Source organism: Zingiber officinale, chromosome 6B (genome assembly GCF_018446385.1).
Source record: "Zingiber officinale cultivar Zhangliang chromosome 6B, Zo_v1.1, whole genome shotgun sequence".
Classification (NCBI taxonomy): domain Eukaryota; kingdom Viridiplantae; phylum Streptophyta; class Magnoliopsida; order Zingiberales; family Zingiberaceae; genus Zingiber; species Zingiber officinale.
In genome coordinates, this window is record NC_055996.1 from 10783986 (window position 1) to 10806999 (window position 23014).

Genomic DNA, 23014 nt, shown 5'->3' on the forward strand with positions numbered 1-23014 from the left:
AAGATGAGCGCGATATGAATACCTCAATGTTGATCACGGTGAAGTCTCGTCGGCTGCAGATGTTGATACAACAGTAGATGACAATACCCGATTTCAAGAGTTTCTTGCTAGATATGAAGGAATCAAAAATAAAAATGCTCACTTTGCCCTTAAAAATGCATTAATTGAGCATTTGTGGGAACAATTTGGTAATTCTGATAATTAAGGTTCATAATGATGTATTATTAATGAAGTATTATTTGTATTATTAATGAAGTGTTATTTGTTTTGTGAAAATATTTAAAAAAATTATCTAAATTGTTTATGATTGTGTATTATCTTTAAATATTAAATATTAGTATGTTTATTAAATTATTTCTAACAAAATTACAAAATACTAATTTTAATTTTCTTGTAACTAAAACATAATATTATAAAAATTAGTTATCATGTACAATAAATTTTTTAATTTTAATAGTAATTATTATCGTAATAAAAATATTTAACAAATTAATATGTATGTTGATAATAAATTATAAGATGGAAAAATAGAATATTCTAAAGAATATTCTTTTTAGTGTAGGAAATGGTGTGTGTTGATTGAAGTTTGAAAAAAAATTTGATGCTCAAATGACACCAAATTGATGTTGAAAGTGCATCAAAATAAGTTTTATGGTTGGAGATGATCTTATGATCAAGGAGGAGATTTCATCATCAATGGAAGTGAAATGCTTCTTGCACAAGAAAAGACGAGCACCAATCATGTACATGTATTTAAGAAAAGGCAGCCAAACAGGTTTGCATCGTGCTGCCATGAACATGGATGCTCATCACCTGATGTGTCGAGATGGTGAGACATAGTTTGAGCAATTATAATTGCGTATCAACTGTTATTAAGACTGAGTTTAAGACCCCCAAACTTATCGTCGATCATGTGTTGCCACAGTGAGGGTCCTTTTATAGTCTGTCTGATTGGGCAGATGTAATTTTAGCCGTTTGATAGATTAACAATCAACGGCTAAAAATTGGCTGATGGCTATCAAACCGAGGGCCCCTCCATTGGATTCGCCTTTAAGTAGGGATGATAATTTCATCCGAATTCGATGGAGGATCCGACATTCGACCCTAATGGAGGAGGGTATGGAAAAACTATCAATACCCGATATCCGACCCGAATATCTAATTAAATAATATATATACATATATTAAAGAAATTTTTTTTTTTCTAAAATCAACTTATTATTATACGTATAAAAGATATCCAATCTTTTAATGAATATGAGTATACCCATCGGATAACTTATACCCGATGAATATGAGTACGAAAGATATAGAATCCGATCCGAATCCAACCCATTATCATCCCTACCTTTGATAACTCCTGTTAATTTCAAACAAGAAAATCTATTTATAGAAATGGATGAATTTCAATAAATTATTCAGATTAGGGTATCAAATGTCTTCTGATACTAACTAAAATACAACCATCACATTAAAAACTTGCTAGAATTTTCCAAATAGCCTACAAGTTTGTTTCGCCTTAACATTGTACGAGTACAATGAATCATCCGGGTTCAATATTATGTACACTTACAACATAACTCTACCAGTTCCATGGTCGAAAACTGTCTTTCTCCAAGCACGTGCACAAACTTGACTCAAGAGAAGAAAACTATTTTCTCGTTGCAGATAAGCAGAAGCTAAAAGTCACAGGGGTCCACTCCCTGTCATTCTGCGATAACTAATCGTCCACGCAATGAGACGCATAGAGCTTGGTAACGGCTTGATTATCCAAAGTATGGAGGTTCTTTAACCGAACATCCAGAGCACCCGATGATTTTCATTTCTTCTTTTGATCTTTAGCTAGCAGCTGTTCTTTGGTGAGCATCCTTGGTGCGATAGCCATGGCCATCAGTTCTTGGAACAGAAGCTTGCACGCATATGGTATGTGTACCTGTATGTTGGCAGTAGCAGATCAAAATGTATCGCTTAAAAAAAGATGACTATTGTTTCAAGAAATAGCATGTTAATCTTCCACGTTAAGAAGAAAGGAAAGTTTTCCATTTCAACGTCACACAGTTTACCATCTTCATGTAGAAAAAATGTAAAGCTCAGGGAGCAAAATGAAAATCTCACCGACGGTAGAAGAAACATGGGAAGAAAATGAACCAACACTTGCAGATACACAATAAAAGAGAGGAACAGAGGAACTTACTTGAACAATGTCGGTTTTGTTCTTACACCCTCTGCATTCAAAGGAACTCTTCTTGAGATTGGCAATGGCTACCAGCCCACATTTCTCACACACATGAACCCTGTATGCATCACTTTGGTCAAATAGTCGTTCCTTGAGGAAGTGTGCAGCACCATGGGCAATCATGCAGTCTCGCTCCATCTCTCCGAACCTGAGGCCACCGTCTCGAGAACGTCCTTCCGCGGGCTGCCTTGTCAGAATTTGCACAGGTCCACGCCCTCGAGAATGGATCTTGTCGTCGACCATGTGTTTCAATCTCTGGTAATAGGTAGGACCAAGGAATATCATGGCAGGCAGCCTTCGTCCTGTATGACCATTATACATGGTTTCAAAACCACGCATTTGATAACCACACTTGTGAAGAGCCTTGCTGATATTGTCAACCTAAAAACAAACAAACATATACAAACAAAAAAGATGTATTAGTCGAAAGGGATGGCAAATCTTATTTATAGGAACATGTCAATAGATTTTCTCTTACAGTGACATCAGTGAATGGCGTAGCATCACCCTCCTTTCCCATATGTGCAGCGACTTTACCCATGATACATTCAATCAGCTGACCGATGGTCATTCGAGAAGGTATAGCATGCGGGTTCACAATAATGTCAGGGGTAATGCCTTCGACTGTCCATGGCATATCTTCCTGCGTGTATGTCATACCAACAGTTCCCTTCTGACCATGTCTGCTACTAAATTTGTCACCAATTTGTGGTATCCGCACAGATCGCACCCTCACTTTCACAAACCTCAACCCATCCGCATTTGTAGTTAACAAAACCTGCAAGATGAGACATGCTTAAATTACCACAACAAGACTGCCTGAAGTACAAAGGCTTGTGAATTGTAAGAGATAATCCATCGCTGGCATATAAGTCTTCAAATTACCTGATCCACCATCCCACTCTCACTGTGCCGTAAACTAGTACTATGGTCTCGTCGGGTGTATCTTGAAGCTTGTCCTTGTGAATCGTCTTGAGCAATGGGGCTTGTCTTCCCAATTATAACATCTTCACCTGAGACCCTTGTACCCTGGCATAAATTCATACAAACAAATTGGAAGGCAGTGGAGGTAATGAAGTGGGTAAGACTTAAACTATAAGCTGTAAATGGGCACCCTTCCAGATGCACTGGAATATCATACTTACAGGAGGTGCAAGACCATCATCATCCAATTTTTCATAGGAACCATGACGCATGCCCTGAAATTAAGAGAACAACACCATCTCAGATGCAAATTCTTGACCATGGCAAGGAAAATGTGAACTACTAACCATAGTGTTATCCCTATTTGGTTGCCCAAAATCCTCCTTAACAAGAGTTCCCATTTTCTTTTCCTCATCTCTATGACAGGAAAAAGGTCAGCAACATACTGTTCTACGTAATAAGCATTCAAAAGTTTGATGTATCAAGTTTAATTATAACAAACCTGTAGGAACGGAAGAATAAGGATCTGAAGAACCCACGATCTATCGAAGATTGGTTCATGATGACAGAATCTTCTTGGTTATACCCAGAATAACAGGAAATGGCGACAATAGCATTCTAAACAAGGATGACAAATATGAAACCAATACTCAAAGATAAGAGCATGCCTCTTTCAGATGACACGAATAATTCTTACAATGCCAGCTGGGAGTTGTCTAAAGTGTAAATGTTCCATAGCACGAGTTGTAACGAGTGGCTTCTGAGGGTAGTACAGAACATAAGCTAGTGTATCCTGCACACAAACCCCAACAAATTACCATGTACACCTACACATAATTCTGTGATTTGGAGAAACGTATAAGATTTGAAATATACCAACCATTCTTAATTGATAATTTGTGACGTATATTCCCATGGCTTGTTTACCCATTGCTGATTGATATGTATTACGAGGAGACTGAAACAATTACAAGAAAATTAAAAATAAGATATGTTTAATTGAGCTCCTCTGGTCATGTTCCTATTGAAGTGAGAGCTAGTTCCCATCAATTGGCAGACCAATAGAAATATGTTATCAAATTACCACGACATCAATCAATACAGACAACTTACTTGATTGTGGTCGGGAAAGGGAATGATAGATGCACAAACACCCAATATCAACGAAGGATGGATCTCACAATGAGTGTAAGTATCACAATAAGCCTCCTCGGGATTCTGCCTTGCATTCACAAGATCCTGAAGCAACAGCAATACCAGTAAATAGAAACTTCACACCAGCATTTACAACTCCAGAAGAAACCCTAGTAAATGTCAACTTTTAGTTGAGATATTTATGTAACTATCATGACTATGTTTAAACAGAACAATTAACAATCCTCTAAGCACTCCAACAAACGAAAAGGCGAACAAGTTTTTTTAAATATTACTGTCTCACATAGAAAAGGTCGTGCACTATTATCAATTAGCATTAGCTAACATGATATAATCAATACTTGTGGCCAATAGGCCTAATGTCTTAGCTCTTCGACAAAAAAAAATGAACTTGTGTCATAAAAAGACACTTTACAAACTATCTGGGTACTTACATTGATTGTCATTGAAATCATGGTAGTTTCTTCTTCCTCAGTATCTATGTATTCAATGAATCCTTTAGCAACAAGGTCATGCCAACCTTCCTCAGGAGTTTCCTGTAAAGTGAGATGCATATAATAGTTAACAAAATGAATAGAAACCAAAAAAGTTTGATATTTTTTCATTGGAATAATATTACCCTCTGTTGCAGTGCTCGGATGTCCTTTTTCTTGATCAAAAGCCTTTGCTTTTCAACAATAAAAAGTGGACGACTGCAGCGACCATAGTCAGTATAAAGGCGCAATTCTTTCAGCGGAATGTCCCGTATGACTCCCACCTCAGTGTTGACATCAATCTGTGAGAATGCACATATTAAAGGCATCAAGCTTCATAAGAGAAAGCATCAATAGCATCGAGTAAAACATAATGTTGAAAGAAAAAATTGCATGTGATCATTATAAAATACTCAGAAGAAACCAAGAAGAAAAGGTAAAGGGAAGAAAGGGAGCAATTTGGAGCTCCTTTATTCATCCGTTAAAAAATGGCGAACATACTAATTTAACTATGCATATCTTACAACAACAACTAAACCTTTTCCCACTAGATAGGGTCGGCTGTATGAATCTTTTTACGCCATTGAGCTCTATCTCCTATTATATCATCATCTATATTTAAATAAATTTTATCTTGTTTTATTGTTGCTAACCAAGTCTTTTTTGGTCTTCCTCTTCCTCGTTTGATATGAATGTTTATCATAGTTTCACATCACCTAACTGGAACATTTATTGGTCGTCTAAGTACATGTCCGTACCATCTTAAACGTGTCTCTCGGAGTTTGTCCTCAATAGATGCAACTCCGACTTTCTCTCTAATGCTCTCATTCCTTATTTTGTCCATCTTCGTATGTCCACACATCCACCTTAACATCCTCATCTCTGCAACTCTCATCTTATGCTCATGTGCTCGAGTCATAGCCCAACATTCAGCTCCATATAACATAGCAGGTCTAACAACGGTTTTATAGAACTTACCTTTAAGTTTAAGAGGTACTTTACGATCACATAAAACACCCGACGCTCCCCTCCATTTCACCCATCCTGCTTGTATTCTATGTAAGACGTCTCTCTCAATCCCTCCATCATTTTGTAAAAATGATCCTAAATATTTAAATCTCTCGGTTCCGGGCAACTCGTCCTCTCCTATCTTAACAATTGTTTCATTACTTCTAATATTGCTAAACTTAAATTCCATATATTCTGTCTTTAATCTACTAAGCTTAAAACCTTTCCCTTCTAGTGTTTCCCTCCAAGGTTCTAGCTTAGCATTTACTCCTTCACGTGTCTCATCTACCAAAATAATATCATCTGCAAACAACATGCACCATGGTACTGTGTCTTGAATGTGCGCAGTGAGTTCGTCCATAATTAGTATAAAAAGATAGGGACTTAGGGTTGATCCTTGATGTAACCCTATCTTTATTGGAAATGCTTCAGTTACTCCGCCTGAAATCTTTACTCTGGTCGTTACATCCTCATACATATTCTTAATTAGTTCAATATATGTTACGCTAACACCTCTCTTTTCTAAAATTCTCCATATAACTTCTCTTGGGACTCTATCATAAGCTTTTTCTAAGTCAATGAATACCATGTGTAGATCTTGTTTTTGCTCCCGATATTTTTCAATTAATTGTCTAAGGAGATGTATAACTTCTATAGTCGACCTTCCAGGCATGAACCCAAATTGATTATCTGTCACTGTGATCTCCTTCCTTAATCTTTTTTCTATTACTTTTTCCCAAAGTTTCATAGTATGACTCATTAGTTCAATACCCCTATAGTTTGCACAATTTTGTATGTCTCCCTTGTTCTTATATAAGGGAACTAGAGTACTTATCCTCCATTGAACAGACATTCTTTTCGTTTTGAATATCATGTTAAATAATTTTGTAAGCTATTCAATGCCTTGTTTCCCTAAGCACTTCCATACCTCCATCGGAATATCATCTGGTCCAACGACTTTTCTATTGTGCATCTCATTTAAAGTTTGTTTTACTTCTGATGTTTGAATTCTACGATAAAAATTAAAATTTCTATGCTCATTTGACCTAATTAAATTACCTAAGTTAAGTTGGTCACCTAAATCTTCATTAAAAAATTGATGAAAATACCAATTCCACCGCTCTTTTATTTCTCCATCATTTACTAATACCTTATTACATTCATCTTTAATATATTTTATTTGGCTAAGATCTCTTGTTTTCCTTTCTCTCACTTTAGCTATTCTATAAATGTCTCTTTCTCCTTCTTTTGTATCCAATTTTCGATATAATCATTCAAAAGTTTCATTTTTTGCTTCACTCATTACTTTTTTAACTTCTTTCTTGGCTATTGTATATTTTTTTAAGTTTTCCTCGTTCTTACAAATATATATTTCCTTATAAGCTATTCATTTTTCCATCACTTTCTCTTGTATTTTCTCATTCCACCACCAAGATTCTTTACTTAGTGGTGCATGTCTCTTTGACTCACCGAGTACACTCTTAGCTACTATTTTCAATTTTGATACTATCTTATCCCATGTTGTATTAGAGTCATCGTATATTTCACCTAATGCTTGTACTTTTACCTTCTCCTTAAATATATTTTGTTTTCCATCCTTTAACTTCCACCACTTAATTATAAGAATTGTATATATTTTCTTTCTATTGATACTATGTTTGAGGCGTATATCCAACACTACTACTCTATGTTGGGTAGTTAAGCTTTCTCCAAGATGACTTTACAATCTTTACAAATCTTTCTATCCTTCTTCCTAACCATAAGAAAGTCAATTTGCGATTTATTATTCCCACTTTTGAATGTGACTAAGTATTCTTTTCTTTTCTTAAAAAACGTATTAGCTAATATAAGGTCATATGCTATCGCAAAATCTAATATAGTTTTCTCTTCCTCATTCCTCGTTCCAAACCCATAACTCCCATGTACTCTCTCATATTCCTCATTTTTCACTCCGACATGCCCATTTAGATCACCTCCTATTAAAATCATTTCATTTGGTGGAATATTTTGTAATATTTCATCTAAGTCCTCCCAAAACCTTGATTTGGTAGCTTCATCTAATCCTACTTGTGGTGCATATACGCTAATTATGTTCATAGTTTCTTTCGTCACTATTATCTTAAGGGCTATAATTCTATCCCCTTTTCTAACTACTCCTACAACTTCATCCTTTAACAAATTATCTACAATGACACCCACTCCATTTCTTGCTTTACTCTTTCCAGTGTACCATAACTTAAAACCCGAGTTCTCTATCATCTTTGCCGTCTCGCCTATCAATTCTGTCTCTTGTACACACAAAATACTAATTTTTCTCCTAACTATTCATATCTTGGGAATGGAAAAATCAAAAAGGTAGTTTGGCAGTTTTTTCTCATTTAGTATTCTTTTCTATAAGTAGACATAACAAAGAAAAGCCCTCTCCTTCCTTACCCCTCCTCCCTTTTCTTTACTCTTACACTCATGTAGATGCTCTTAGACCTAATTATATATTTAGAAAATTCTAGTGTTTTTAACACCTTGGGGAACAGAAACAGAACTTACTTATGGTCCTACCTTCTTTTTTTAAAACCCACATATAAAGGCCTAAAAAAAAAAGACAAGTGAAAAAGAATTATTTTCTACCTCAAAGTAAAAAATTTCAAAACCATGATATATGTTAAAAGAACCATAGTTCAAAGCACCAATAGCTACAGATGAAATTTATATGCATGGCCAAATGATCTATGACATTGTTGGGAAAGGACAAAAAAGCTATAATACCTGTCTCCTCAATTGTCTCAAGGTTTTAACCAACATCTCTGGGTTTCTGTGAATCCCAACCCAACAGCCATTGACAAAAATTTTTGTTGACTGTGGAATAACAGCCGGAGAGATTTCCTGCAGGAAGTCAAATAAAAAAAGTCAAAGCAAATTAGTGTATTATAGCAGCCCCTAGAATGTTAGACCTGAAATTGACAATATCTGCATATTTTCTGTAACAAGTAGAACTTACCTCAAAGTTCTCAGTACTCCACTCGTCTAAAAACTCCAATATTGGATTTGCAGCAGATCCTACTGTTATGTACACCATTAATGCTAGATTCTTGACAAGGCCACAAGCCTGTGATGACCAGAATAAATAAGTTAACGCTGAAAACAAGTGTCAAAAAAGGAACATGGATAATCAATCACAAGACAATATAGCATGTCATATAATAAATTATAAGGCAACTCTTAATTAGCTGTTTGCACATTTAAAGAAACAACCTGTCCTTCAGGTGTTTCAGCAGGACACATCATGCCCCAGTGAGAATTATGCAACTGACGAGGCTTTGCTAGTTTCCCTGATAACATAAAAATATCAGTATTAATATAGCAAAAAGAATAGGCAAGTAAAATAACTTTGAAGGATCCTAAAGTTATAATATGGTAATAGGAATCACCTTCACGTCCTATGGGAGAATTTAACCTCCGTAGGTGAGATAGTGTGGATGCATATGTCAATCGATTCAACACCTGATAGTTGAAACATTGATACAATACTGTTACACCAACAAATAGAGCAAAGCTAATACCTAAAGGCAGCGGATTTATATGGGAAAGAATGAAGAGATGGGACCTGTGAAACCCCTGCCCTAGTACCAGCTTGATTAGCCTGTCCCCAATTTCCAGTTGCAAGGGAGTACTTTAGACCACTAGTAATAGTCTTAGCTTTGATTGCAAATTGCAAGTTCACATCCTTTCCATTGTCAACACACTAACACATCAAAAACACAACCAAGTCAGAAATCAGACAATTATAGAAGGATCAAGGACGAGATATGGAGGATTATAACCTTTTGAACATAGGATCTCACATCCCTTGTCAATTTTCTAAAGAGCTACACATGGAAAAAAAAGAAACAATTCAAGATCTCAAGTCACTAAAAAATCAACTGATATAGAATATACTGAGACAAACCATTCGGAACAAGCCACCAAGCAGAGGACCAGCAAGATCTAGTCTTTTGTTGCCATAGTGATCCCTATCATCTTCTGGTCTTCGTCCAAGGGCGCACAACAATAGACGATGAATGATATATCTATAAGAAAGAGAAAGTATCAATATCCATATTTTATCGCAATTGCTGAGAAGAACAAAGGTAAGAAACCCCACCCAAAGTAATAGGCTTTTTTTGTTTCACAGTATTCACCAACACCAACATGAGGCAACATTTCTTTTTGAAGAATTTCTTTAGCATACCTACAACACGTGAATCACATATTTAGAGAAGCACAACCAAAAAGAACCAAGAAACTAACATATATTACTTGATCCGCTTGTCCCTTGTGACACCAACTGTTGCTCCTCTTTTACCAATATAGTCCAGTGCCACCTACACAAAGGAAGTGAAACTCTTAAATTGCACCCTACAGAATTACATTACACAAGCAGACAAATGCAGAAATACTGTAAGATTGATCCTAAACTCGCAAAATACAAGGTGACTTTGATGGTTTGTCCACCAGTCTGATAATGTTACATACATGTGAACCTGTTCAGTTCAGCTAAGAAAGAGCCAACTTTCACATCAGCCCCTCATTTCTTGGTGAGACAATAATAAACAATTTAAAGCATCATGTGCCAAGAAAATCCAGAAAATTTTTGTTGGTAAAAGAACTTTCTTTCCACCATAAAAGTATAATTGCATCTACTACGCAAGAGTATGATGCCAGCAAAAGAAATAAATATATCCTTCAGAATTAGCTGAGCCCTTCATTTGTAACCAAAAACCAAACATTAGCATATACATGGATAAAAAAAACTAGCATTAATCTAATAAAGCAGGGACACAAAATCAATTACCAAAACAAACAAAAAGAGACTGGAACTTGACAAATTACCTGTTGGTTCTGAATAACAAATGCTTCCTCGAGAGAGGGTCTCAGCAATTCCATCATTTGAGAATCAGAAAATTCATAGCATATGTGTTCAAGTATATCCTTATCAGCAACAAAACCTAATGCCCGGAAGATAATTATTATAGGGATATCAGCTCGGATATAGGGGAGAGTAGCTCGAATGTATTGTCCAGATGAACCCTGTTGGACAAAACATAAGAATCAACATGCAGAAAATAAGTAAAATGAAAAAAAAATACAAATGCAGGAAAAAAAAGGAAATGCATGTAAAAGAGTTACCCCTTTTGCACTTGCACGAGAAAGCATGCGGACAAACATGCTGCTTGCTGGCCTGTTTTGGTTCTCAGCCATAGACCTAACTTCAGCTACATAAGCAAACTTGTTTGGCTGCCTTTTCTTAAATACATATACATGATTGGTGCTCATCTTTTCCTGTGCAATAAGCACCTTTTCACTTCCATTGATGATGAAATATCCTCCTTGATCATAAGGACACTCCCCAAGTTCAGTGAGATCCTTCTCAGAGTTCTGATACAAAGTGCAATAACTGGACCGGAGCATTATAGGCACCTGCAAGAAAAATAATAGACAAGATGAATAAAATAATCAACACCCATGGAAAAAAATATGAAACAAAATGTTTTGATCAATGAATATCTTTTACCTTTCCTATAAACACTTTTGCAAACTCTTGAGTCTCTGTCACTTCTTCACAATCATGCCCCTTCTTTATAATTCTTTTAGTGACGTCAACATACAATGGAGCAGAATATGTCAAGTTCCTCAATCTTGCTGCTTTTGGGAATAATGTGGCAGTTTCACCATCAGACTCTGTCATCATAGGCCTGCTCAAATATATCTGCCCGAAGCTTATCTTATAAATAGTCTACAAAATAACATAAGAACATAGTTCAGTAAATTGAAAAAGACCTAAGAACTCACTAATTTCCAGAGATAGACTAATAATCCAGAAGATAACAACCAGAAGGGATATATCCAATTGCAGTTCGCTTAAAGCAACTTAGTCATGTATGATTTTGAACCGAGATGCTATCTAAATCATATTCAAGATAAATCTCGTGAGTGTATGTTATCTGCTCATGATATTGTATAATTTGATGAGAATAAATAGATCAAATTCAATGCTTGAATTGTAGAGACGCTTTCAAAAAGTAAAGATTTCAAGTTAGTAGAATTAAAACTGAATATATCATAAATGTATTTCCAATCATACAAAAATAATTCTGAGAATACTTATGATGAATGAACATGAAATTCTTCTCAGTAAAAGTTCGAGATATCCTAGAAAATACTATTTGACAAGAAGATATTGATGACACTGTCATTAGGAAATTTAAGGTAGGTGGTTGAAATGGAAGGAGCTTGTTGTGTCTTGTGCCTAAAAGGAAAATTTAGGTGATTGTGATGTGGCATGTCAGACTTTATAGAATGGAAGTTGTCCTAGATAGAAACATATACACACATATATAAATAAAACAATTTTTTTAAACAAATAAAGATGAGAATTTCAAGATGGGCGTGCAAGGATGAAACAAAAAATATTGATGTCCAAGAAAAATTAGATTTAGCTCCAATGTGTGGTTAAATAAGAGAGGGTTCATTTAAGTGGTATGAATACGTTTAGAGGCTGCCAATAGGTTCTATAATTAAAAGAGTATAATCAATTAGAGTTGAAAGTATAAAAGGTAGAGATAGACTAGAGAAAACTTTTAGTTAATGGAACAAGGATGATTTGTTTAATTTGAATACTAATAGTGGTAAAATCCAATGGACGGATATGGTCTACATACACAACCCTAATTACTTGGGACAAACATGCCTTGATGATGATTGCCAAACAAGAGTGCACTTGGTGTGCATGCAAAATCATAATCATGGCACCACATTTAGGCAGTGGACAAATTGGTTTTGCAGCTTATATATGCAAGCATAACCAACTAATGCAATTTCTGTATGCTAAGGCAACCCTGAAAACTAAGAGCTTTTTCTATCTCAAAGCACCCTCTCACTGTTTGGAAAAAAAATGCAATGATATTCTAATAAAACGTTAGTTAGGATTCTTCTACTCAACTCCCTCTGCTAATATTCAATCCAATTCTGAAGGCCTCTAAGAACACCAGATCTTTAATCCAACCACATGTTTACTTCTTGAGCCCTGATATCGATCAGCTACTACACCCACTTATCCTGTTAATTGAGCTACTTAGAGGAATCAAGAAGCAATCGAATGGCGAAACGAGGGTAGACCTCGACGAAGTCAGACTGGCGGCCCGGGTTATGCTGGGACTCGGGGCGGATCTCAATGTCCGAGGACTCATCCACGATCTCCTGCATAGTGTTCTGGATGAACTCGTCGAAGGAGTCCAGCTGCTGCCGCACAAGACCCTTCTCCTCGAAGTAGGCGCTGATCACCGCCCAGGCGTCCTCCTGGGTGATATCGTCGTCATCGTCGTTGTCCATCATTGCATAGTCGTCCTCCATATCGCCGTCCGACCTCGACTTGAAGGTGGGTTCCGCGATCACTCGCTGACCGGAGGGGGAGAGAAATTTTGAAACCCTCGAGAAGGGGAGAGGGGCATCCGCTGCGGGATCGAACAAACGCTAAAGAGGCGACCCCCGTGCTGTATATATAGCAATAACCCGTAACGGTTTCGCCGATACGATATTACCATATTGGCCGATATAAGCACAGCCAGAGTCGGGTTTATTAAACGACCATTATTGCATTTGTACGCACCATGATAATCTTTCTGAGTTTGTTTATATTTTTAATTTTATTATTTTGAGGCCTACAACATCATTAACAATATTTTACCAAAAGAAAGTGACCCTTGTCAAAGATTTTAGATTTGTACAAACTAGAATTTGAGATGCAATCGGAATGTCAAGCATGATTATTTGACATAAACTTAAAATCTCTAAAATTAGGATCCATTGTAGCAAAACTTGTGCCAAATACTAAAATTGTGATCCATGATGATAGGTGGCAACGACAAACACCACGTAGCAATCCTAGGACTTAAATAAGGACTCAAGCAACTCATATTCTGAGTAGCCCAATTCAAGATAGAGTTCAAGTCAGCGAATTCAACTCGTGGTAGAACTTGTGCCAAACTAGTTGGCACCCATTGAGCTCGAAGGAAGGTAGACATGAGCAAATGTGGCACAGATATCTTTTAAAAAAATTGATCCATTATCTTAACGATCTCCTTAGTGTTGACTCTACGGATATAAAAGATGTAAATACAGGTACACAGATGTTAAGTCCATGGTATGATAAATCTTAAGTGTCGGTTCCTAAGAATCGACTCCTAACTATTATGTTAGAGATATCATGCGTCTATCGTCTACGGGACGCCCGCAAACATCTCTTCAAGATATAAGAGAATATGGTTGGATGAACTAGATGTGACTTAAACACAATCCGAGGACATGTAGGACGAGCACGGTATATGTGTGAGATGCCCAATCAAGTCATTTCCCACTCAATTCAAATTGTATAAAGAGATGCTCGCTCTTACCGGTGGAGATAGACAAACAATATATTTTATATACTTTGCCTATTCGTCTATTCCTTTATGATCATTGAGGCTTAACCTCCTTGACCCTCTTTCTAATCTGTTATTGATATTCTCAGCATTTGAAGACCACTCATTACCATCAAAAACTCGCACCATCATCATTGGTCTCCGTAAAAGTCAAGCTAATTCTCGTAGAGAGCCTGAAAGTTCTTTCATCGTTCATATCTTGAAATCACTCTTCTTGTAGTTGACTTAGCACACATGACCTAAACCTGTGCCTAACTCACCTGAATCATTTCTTCTTAGCCGAATCAATCCATATATATATATATATATATATATATATATATATATATATATATATATATATATATTTTCAAGTTAGGATAAGTATTCGATTAAAATTGAATTGAATTAAATAGACTCAACTTGAATAAATTGATTTTTTTCAAAATAATTAAACTGATAGAATTTCTCCATAAAAACTGAATAAATTGATCAATAAAATATTGATTAATTAGTTTTCGATTGAAATAACTGAATTAGCCGAGTAATTTTGATCCACTATGAAGAATCATCATGGAGAAAAAAAAAACATAGAGAAAGCCGAAAAGAGATCTTAGGACAAGACTCTATGTACCATTCATCTTACATTGCCTTTTATTTGTTACCTATGCTAGTGGATAGATGACACACAGACTCTGTGCCAATCCAACACTTCGGCTTTGCCAAATAGAAAAATCGACAATTTATCAAATAGCGCACTTAGAAATTTTAATTGACCAAAAGACTTATGTTACTTCAGTATTTACCAAAGGAAATACTTTTTCAAATGCACTTCCCTTTTTATCCTTCTGACAAATTTAATTTCTTTTGTCATTTTTCTTTTATCCCTCTTCTCTTTCCTATCTCCTCTCTCATATCTCCTATGCATGCTGCTTCTTTTATTTTTCCTTTCCTTTATTTTCTCTTTTTTATTTGCATGCATGCATAGAATAGGCCTGATATACAAATTATATTAGTCCAACGACATTTAAGATTTAGTTAATTTTTTGATAACATTTTAATACATTTAGAAAAGCTAAAAAAAATCATGAATAACAAATTTGAACTCATTGTAATCTCAGAAATCCACAGGAATTGAAATAAGTACAATCAGAGTTCTTTAGGTCCATTAGTGGGTTTCGGTCCATCAGTGGAATTAAAATAAGTACAGTGGGTCAAAACCCACTGATGGACCTAGAGAGTTTCGATTGCATCCATTTCAGTTCTTGTGGATTCTTAATGTTGCAAGTAGTTCAAATATGCTATCCATTGTTTATTTTTACTTTTAGAAGGTGTTAAAATATAAGAAAAAAGAATCAGGAAAAAACCTCCACGTTAGGCCTGATATGAATCATATCAAACCCACGTTGGGCTTGATATGATTTCATATCAGGCCCAATGTGGGTCTCACTCTATTAGGAATGCTCAACCATTTTAGAAATTCTTCATTTCATAATGGATGTGTCTATGATTGCTCTAACACTGTGTGGACAACAAAAATTAGAGAACAAGAAGCAGAATATGCTGAGAAAATGAAAAACAAAATTGTTATGATTCACAAAGAAGCCAAAGAGAATAGAGCAACGACTGAGGCTATATGCTATGAAGAGCTATTGAAGTCGGAAGAAAGTGCGGCTAAATATCACGCCATAGGGCAGATGCCAAAGCAAGGTTGTAGCTGCTTCAGTTCATGAGAAATGGAGATAGTAACAAGATGTTATCTCATACATACTTTCTAGCTTATGGTGTGTTACTGAGGACTTCAGCTTGTATCATTGTAAGAAAATAAGAGGTATTTAATTTACAAGTCCAATTCTTCTTGTCTTTGTAATTTTTCATAAATACTGTATTTTGTCTCTGTAATTCATTATGATTTTTTATGTTTGGGTCAATAGTATATTCTTTCACTTGTACAATTACTGCAAGCTAAACATAAGAATGCACTACAAAAATAATCATATCAGGCCCATGTTAGGCCTGATATGATTCATATCAAGCCTAACGTGTAGGTTTTTGTTGATTCTTTCTTCTTGATGTTACAAGGAGTTCAAATATGCTATCTATTGTTTATTTTGACTTTTAAAATGTGTTAAAATGGGTGCAATCAGAGCTCTCTAGGTCCATCAATGAGTTTCAGTCAAAACCCATTGATGGACCTAGAAAGCTCCGATTGCACCCATTCCAGTTCATGTGGATTCCTGATATTGCAAGGAGTTCAAATATGTTATCCATTGTTTATTTTGACTTTTAAAAGATGTTAAAATATATATATAAAAAAGAATCAACAAAAAACCTACACGTTAGGCCTGATATGGATTATATCAGGTCCACGTTGGGCCTGATATAGAATTATATCAGGCCTAACATGACTTTGGGCTTCTCCTTGAATAACCTTCCACTTTGACTTCTTGTCCCTTGGAAGTGCCACACACGTCCTTCTCGCTCCACCGATGTACTGTTCTACAGCTCCTTGTCCTTCGGATGCATCTGCTCGTTAACTCGCTTCCCATACCATCATTCTCGTCTGCTGTGTCTTCCGCTCAACTTCCTGTGTTCCTAAGTCCTTGCATACTTAAACACAAGGCATCAAAAATACAAAACCTACCTTAACCCGATTGATCACATCAACACTCACCTGGAGTACTTACACATCAGACTCATGTAGTAGTGTAACACGAGAGTTGCATGTATAATATAATGTATGAATATGCATAAATTAGTACCCTAGACACATAAATTGGACTTGATAAGAGTGTGTTAGGCCCATGTAGTAGTGTAACGTAACAGTGACACTCGAGAATCCTAGCAGCAAGCTATTATAACAGACTCTTTCTCATAAAAATAAATTTTTTATATCAAATATTAAAACTAATAAGAGCAAATATTGCACTTAATCTTAGTCAAAAGACCGAGAAATATATATTTTCTAATGTTGTTGGCCAAGGTATTTATAGAAGCTTTTCAGCTCCTGGTATTGCCAATCCTAAGATATGAGATTAAAGAGAATCATGACAATGTATATTTTTTATATAATCAGAAAAAATTACTAATAAGACTTAAAATTATTTTTAGTGTGAAAAAAAATATTAACAAAATTTTATTTTAAACTTACCAAAATTAGATAGTAAAGATTCAAATTCTTAATAAATAACATAGTACGATAAATAAGTACTTAGCACAACTAAAACTAGGAATGTCAAAAAATGAATCTATCCGGCAATCTGAAGAACATCGAGTTAGGATTGGAAGGTTTCGGGTTCAGATTAAAATTTGTTATGTTGGTTTAAGTTCGGGTAAGATTTGGATCGACTCGAATTGATTCGAATTTCAGATTTAAGATTTTTTTAAAATTAAATTAAATTTTATTTAAAAATCAAGGTGAATGTTAGTATAATAATGATAAAATATTAAGATAAAAGTAAAAATTTATATGAAAAAAAATCAAATCAGATAGGTTGTTCAGGTTGGTAGGATTATCGAAGTTTGGATTTACTCGAATTGATTCGAATTTAAGATTTAAGATTTTTTTAAATTTAATTAAATTTTATTTAAAAATCAAGGTGAATGTTAGTATAATAATAATAATAAAATATTAAGATAAAAATAAAAATTTATAGAAAAAAATCAAATAAGGTTGTTCAGGTTGATAGAATTATCAAAATTTGGATTCAGATTTAGAGTTTTAGAATTAAATTCGAATTCAGATCGGATTTAAGTTATTTTTTTTTATAATATTCCTCTTTGACCCGAATCCAACTGAATTGAGACCTTAATTAAACCAATGTCAAGTTGAGCATGTGATTGAATTGAGTCGTGACAAGTTCTAATCTAACACGAGCTCATGCCAAGTACAAAGGTTGCAACTGATGGGTTATGCTAATTAAGTCAAGAAGACATTCTTTTCTAACAAAAAATAAAATTAATGCGTACAATAATTTTGTGTCTAAAAGTCAAAAATATTATTTTAAAAAATAATATCTTCAAATACAACCTGTGCACACCAAATGAATTTGGCGGATTAGGATTTTGGAGTCAGGGCGGCTCCACTAAACTGTTTTCCTTAAATATTTTAATATAAAATAATAGAATACTATAGTAATAACACTCTTATGCTTTAAATAAATTTTACCAATCTATTATTTATAACTATTACTAAAAGTCCCATTAGTCATCTTAAATAAGTCATATTATTTTTTTTAACGTATAAGAAGTTGAATCCATACATAAATTCTAAATTTATCAAAAGGATTAAATAATTCTCAAGTATTCACTCGTAAACATTAAATATTCATCAAATTCCACAATTTATATTTCCTAAAGAAAACATCCAAATAATATAGAACATAAGTTAGAAGGTCGTCTTCAGATTGTACTATTTCTATCCCAAATCTGCTCACTGATCGAAACCTCCCGCCTCATATGTTTTATCACCTACAATAATTAGCGCTATGAGTCTAAAGATTTAATATGCTCAAATCATAATATATATTAATTAATTTTTATAATTGATACGGTTAATGATGGAGGGGCCCAAGAGGAAAGGATTAGAAAAGTCCAGGCTATGTGGCGGTCAAAAGTCACAAGGAGGTGGCGGTCAATAGTCATGGCGACTTGGCGGTCAAAAAGGCAGGCTGACAGGGCAGTCAGGGCTCAGCATAGGCAGAAGCGGGTTGGGATCGGCAGAGCTGAGAGGAGTCAGCTCGATCCACAAGCCTGCAGTAGAGGGCCCGGAAATACAGAGCACAGAGGCCGGTCGGAAGCGGCAGAGCTGATCAGAAGCAACCCGAGCTACAGACCTGCGGTTGAGGGCCAGGAAGTACAAAGCGCAAGATGCAAGTCGGTATCGGCAGAGCTAAGCAGAGGCCAAGAACTGGAAGTATAGGCCAATGGGTCGGAAGCGGCAGAGCTGATCAGAAGCAGCCCGAGCTATAGACCTGCGGTTGAGGGCCAGGAAGTACAAAGCGCAGGATGCAAGTCGAGATCGGCAGAGCTAAGGCCGGTCTGCGAGTTGGAGGCCTGGAAATGCGAACCACAGGTGCAGGCTGGTGCGGGGACACAATGAATCGGAGGAGCTAAGTAATACGGGAGCGGAGAATCTCAACGGTACGTCAGGGGTAATCATTACATACCAACGATGCGGGCGAAGGCGAAGGTTCCTGAAACGAAAAGATGCCCTCATAGCCAGTAGTAGCCTGCCAGCTGTCCCTCATTACAGGACAAAACCCAAGTGCGAAGGTGGAGGTTCCTAACAGAAAGATGCTTTCACAACAAATAGCAGCGCGACAGGTGTCCAGGACTGACAAGGCCGCAGGTTCTAGAAGCGGGGCGGGAGCATAAAAGGGAGAAATCCTCGTACGCCGGTACACTCCCTCGCCACTTTTTCCACAACTTTTCCTTTTCTGTCACTGGGGAAAAAGGACATGACTTGAGCGTCGGAGGGCCGGATCCGGGGACTTTTTCCCTGGGTTTTGGTCTCTAACGTGAGAGGGGGGGATCGTCTGAGTGTGCGCAGGGTCCTGCAGCCGCATCAGCCACCCGTGGGGAGCCTGCACCGCCCGCGACTTTCCGTCAACGCCTAGTCCACCGCGACCGGCCTTCGTCCGACTCAGCTTCCGGACTGGATCAAATTTGGCACCGTCTGTGGGAACACAACAACCTGTTCCGGAGCGTGAAGATGGAGGACTCCGGTCGAAGCTCTAGCCGGAGGATCAACGTAACTATGACTGCGGGGGAGTACGAGCTTTTCAAGGAGGTTAGGAAGCAGGCCGCCTCCGAAAGACAAGGCACAGTTTCACGACCTCGCCTAGCCCTTGAGGTATCCAAAGAACTAGCTCCCGCTTCCGACAGGAGCTCAAAGAGGAAGCAGCCGGAAGAACTTCCGCGTGCTTCATTCCGAGAGCCTCGCCGCGATTATCATCGGGCCGGACCTCGCGGGCGTAGTCCAAAGAAGGAGGAGCCGCCAGCCTCAGTGGCGGAAAGCTCTCTACACCCGCCTCGGGATTCAGGAAAGGGGAAGGTCGTGATCATGGCTGAAGATCTGCCCGAAGATCCTGACGATAAGGTACCTTTCTCCGCCCAGATCTTGAAAGAAAGCCTGCCGAGGGGTTACCGAGCCCCAAACATTGGAGAATATGATGGGAGCAAGGACCCAGAAGAGCATCTGAGAAAGTTCAAGAACGCGGCTATATTGTATCAATATAGCGATGCCGTCAAATGCCGAGTCTTCCTGCACACTCTGTCGGGATTGGCGCAAAAGTGGTTCGATGGATTGCCTCCAGAATCCATCAGCCGCTTCAGGGACTTCAAAATGGCCTTCCTGCGCCGTTTCGCCAGCAGTCGTAAGTACCAAAAAACCGACCACTGTCTTTTTGCTCTTAAGCAGGAGTCAACTGAGCCCCTGCGAAGCTGCATCAATCGATTCAGTCAAGTAGCCAACGACGTCCCCTCTGCCACCTCTGAGATACTGATGAGCGTCTTCTCCCACGGATTGCGAGAAGGAGAATTCTTCAGAGATCTCATTAAAAATCCCGCCCGAAGTTTTGACGATATGGTAGAGAAAGCTTCGTGCTATATCAAAGTGGAAGAAGTGCAGGCCGCCAGGCGGGAAGCCGAGAAGACGGTGGCACCAGGCAACCGGCCTGAAAGAAGAGCACCACAGCCAGCCCAGCCCTTCCAGCGCATTCAACCCAGGCCTGCCCCCCAGCCCGCTCTGGGAGCCAGGCCAGCTCCGCGAGTCGCCGCCATACAAGCGCCCAGGCCTGGACCAAGGGGAGCACCATATTGCACATATCATCGGTCCAGGACACACGATCTCAGCAACTGCTTCCAATTCGCCCTGGATTCCAGGCGAGCTGCGGAGCAAGGCTTGCCTCCCCCGGCGCTGGCGCCCCAAATACAGAGAATGGAGGAAGAACGGGCTGCAGCTGGGCGTGCTCGGCAGGCCCGGCCCGACCTAGCTGGCCCATCTAACCAAGCTGGTCCCGGCGAAGACCGAAGAGACGCCGGAGAACTCGATAATCGGGGCAACGTGGCTGTGCGAGAGATTGGTATGATTTCAGGAGGGCCCACTGACGGAGACTCAGGCCGGGCACGTAAAGCACATAGCCGGCGACTATATGTGGGGGTCGTGGGATGCAGCTACGAGCAGGCATCTGGCCCTGTCCTCAGCTTCGGGCCCCAAGACTTGGAGGGTTTAGAGCTGCCCCACGATGATGCCCTCATAATCAGGGCCGTTATTGCTAATAGCCGAGTGGCTCGGGTCTTTGTGGATACCGGGAGCTCGGTCAACATTTTATTCAGGGCTGCGTTTGAGGAGATGCAGATCGACGCCGCTGAGCTACAACCTGTAACCACTTCCTTGTACGGATTTACAGGTAATGAAGTCAAGCCCATGGGTCAGATCAAGCTGGCCATTTCCATGGGCACTGAGCCATTGGTGCGCACGCGGAGGAGCACTTTCATTGTGGTGGATTCGCCTTCCTCCTACAACGTTATCCTGGGAAGGCCAGCCCTGCATGAGTTCCGGGCTGCCGTTTCCACCTTTCACCAGAAGATCAAGTTCCCGGTCGGCGAGCAGGTCGGAGAGGTCAAGGGGGAGCAGAAAGCGTCTCGTAGCTGCTACATAGACATGGTCCGAGTAGAGGCGCGCAAAAGCCGGAGGACGCAAGATGGGGGAGTACACGCTATCCAAGAGGAATCGCTATCTATTACTGAAGAATCGATCTCTTGGGAGGAGGTCCAGCTACACCCCGACAGATCGGAGAGCATCACTCGCATCGCCAGTGACTTACCTCCGGGGCTTAAAGCGGAGCTGATACAGTGTCTGAGCCGCAACCGAGACGTCTTCGCTTGGTCGCCAGAGGAGTTGCCCGGGGTCAGACCAGAAGTAGCCGAACACAAATTGCATATTATACCCGAGGCTAAGCCAGTCAAGCAGAAGAAGAGAAACTTCCCTGCCGAGCAGAATAAAATTATCCGAGCTGAAGTAGAGCAGCTCCTGAAGGCTGGACACGTTCGAGAGGTGCAATTCCCGTCTTGGCTCTCTAACGTCGTGTTGGTAAAGAAGCCAAACAACAAGTGGAGGGTGTGCATAGACTTTCGCGACCTCAACAAAGCCACTCCCAAAGACTGTTATCCTCTCCCGCGTATCGATCAGGTGGTGGACTCAACGGCTGGTTGTGAAAGGATATGCATGATGGACGCTTATCAGGGATATCATCAAATACCCTTAGCCCAGGAAGACTAGGAGAAAGTCAACTTCATAACGGCTGACGGTACTTTCTGCTATACCGTCATGTCATTCGGACTCAGGAACGCTGGAGCTACCTACCAAAGGATGATGGACAAAGTCTTTCGGGCTCAGATCGGGCGGAACGTAGAGGTTTATGTTGATGACATCCTGATCAAGTCCCCTCTGGCGTCCAGTCTGATAAAAGATGTAGGACTCTGAGGCAATATGGGGTGAAGCTGAATCCCTTGAAATGTCTATTCGGGGCCAAAGGAGGGAAGTTTCTGGGCTATCTGGTGACCGAACGAGGGATAGAGGCCAACCCTGAGAAGGTGCAAGCACTTCGGAACATGCAGATCCCTCAGAATATGAAGGAGACGCAGAAGCTGGTCGGCAGGATAACAGCCCTGTCCCGATTTATCTCCAAATCTGCAGATAGAGCGGCGCCCTTCTTCAAAGTGCTCAGGAAAGCGGCCAAGTTTCAATGGACGGAAGAATGCACACAGGCCTTTGAAGAGCT

At 38.7% G+C, this 23014-nt stretch overlaps 1 protein-coding gene and 1 pseudogene across 1 annotated transcript; both read right to left on the reverse strand.

Moving 5' to 3' along the window:
- Positions 1 to 1386: 1386 nt before the first annotated feature.
- LOC121991950 (DNA-directed RNA polymerase II subunit RPB2-like) lies at positions 1387 to 13298 on the reverse strand. Its single transcript, XM_042546035.1, has 25 exons — positions 12949 to 13298; positions 11345 to 11566; positions 10960 to 11250; positions 10663 to 10860; positions 10090 to 10154; positions 9935 to 10021; positions 9740 to 9860; positions 9615 to 9659; positions 9398 to 9535; positions 9222 to 9294; positions 9046 to 9122; positions 8792 to 8899; positions 8560 to 8676; positions 4935 to 5090; positions 4750 to 4851; positions 4274 to 4399; positions 4041 to 4118; positions 3858 to 3953; positions 3663 to 3778; positions 3508 to 3577; positions 3382 to 3435; positions 3122 to 3265; positions 2715 to 3014; positions 2195 to 2617; positions 1387 to 1933 (listed from the first exon to the last, which is right to left on the reverse strand). Exons 1-25 carry the CDS (start codon positions 13180 to 13182, stop codon positions 1820 to 1822), a joined length of 3555 nt encoding a protein of 1184 aa, XP_042401969.1. The 5' UTR covers positions 13183 to 13298; the 3' UTR covers positions 1387 to 1819.
- A 3716-nt stretch (positions 13299 to 17014) lies between these two features.
- Positions 17015 to 17184, reverse strand: LOC121993504 (annotated as a pseudogene).
- Positions 17185 to 23014: the final 5830 nt, after the last annotated feature.

Bases quoted from the DNA above. Each gene is read 5' to 3' on its own strand.
- LOC121991950 (XM_042546035.1), bottom strand. From the start codon at position 13,182: ATGGAGGACGACTATGCAATGATGGACAACGACGATGACGACGATATC. The intron at 8,900-9,045 runs GTTGTTTCTTTA...TGGTCATCACAG, and splicing joins CTGAAACACCTGAAGGACAG to GCTTGTGGCCTTGTCAAGAA. The intron at 1,934-2,194 runs GTAAGTTCCTCT...GCCAACATACAG, and splicing joins ACAAAACCGACATTGTTCAA to GTACACATACCATATGCGTG.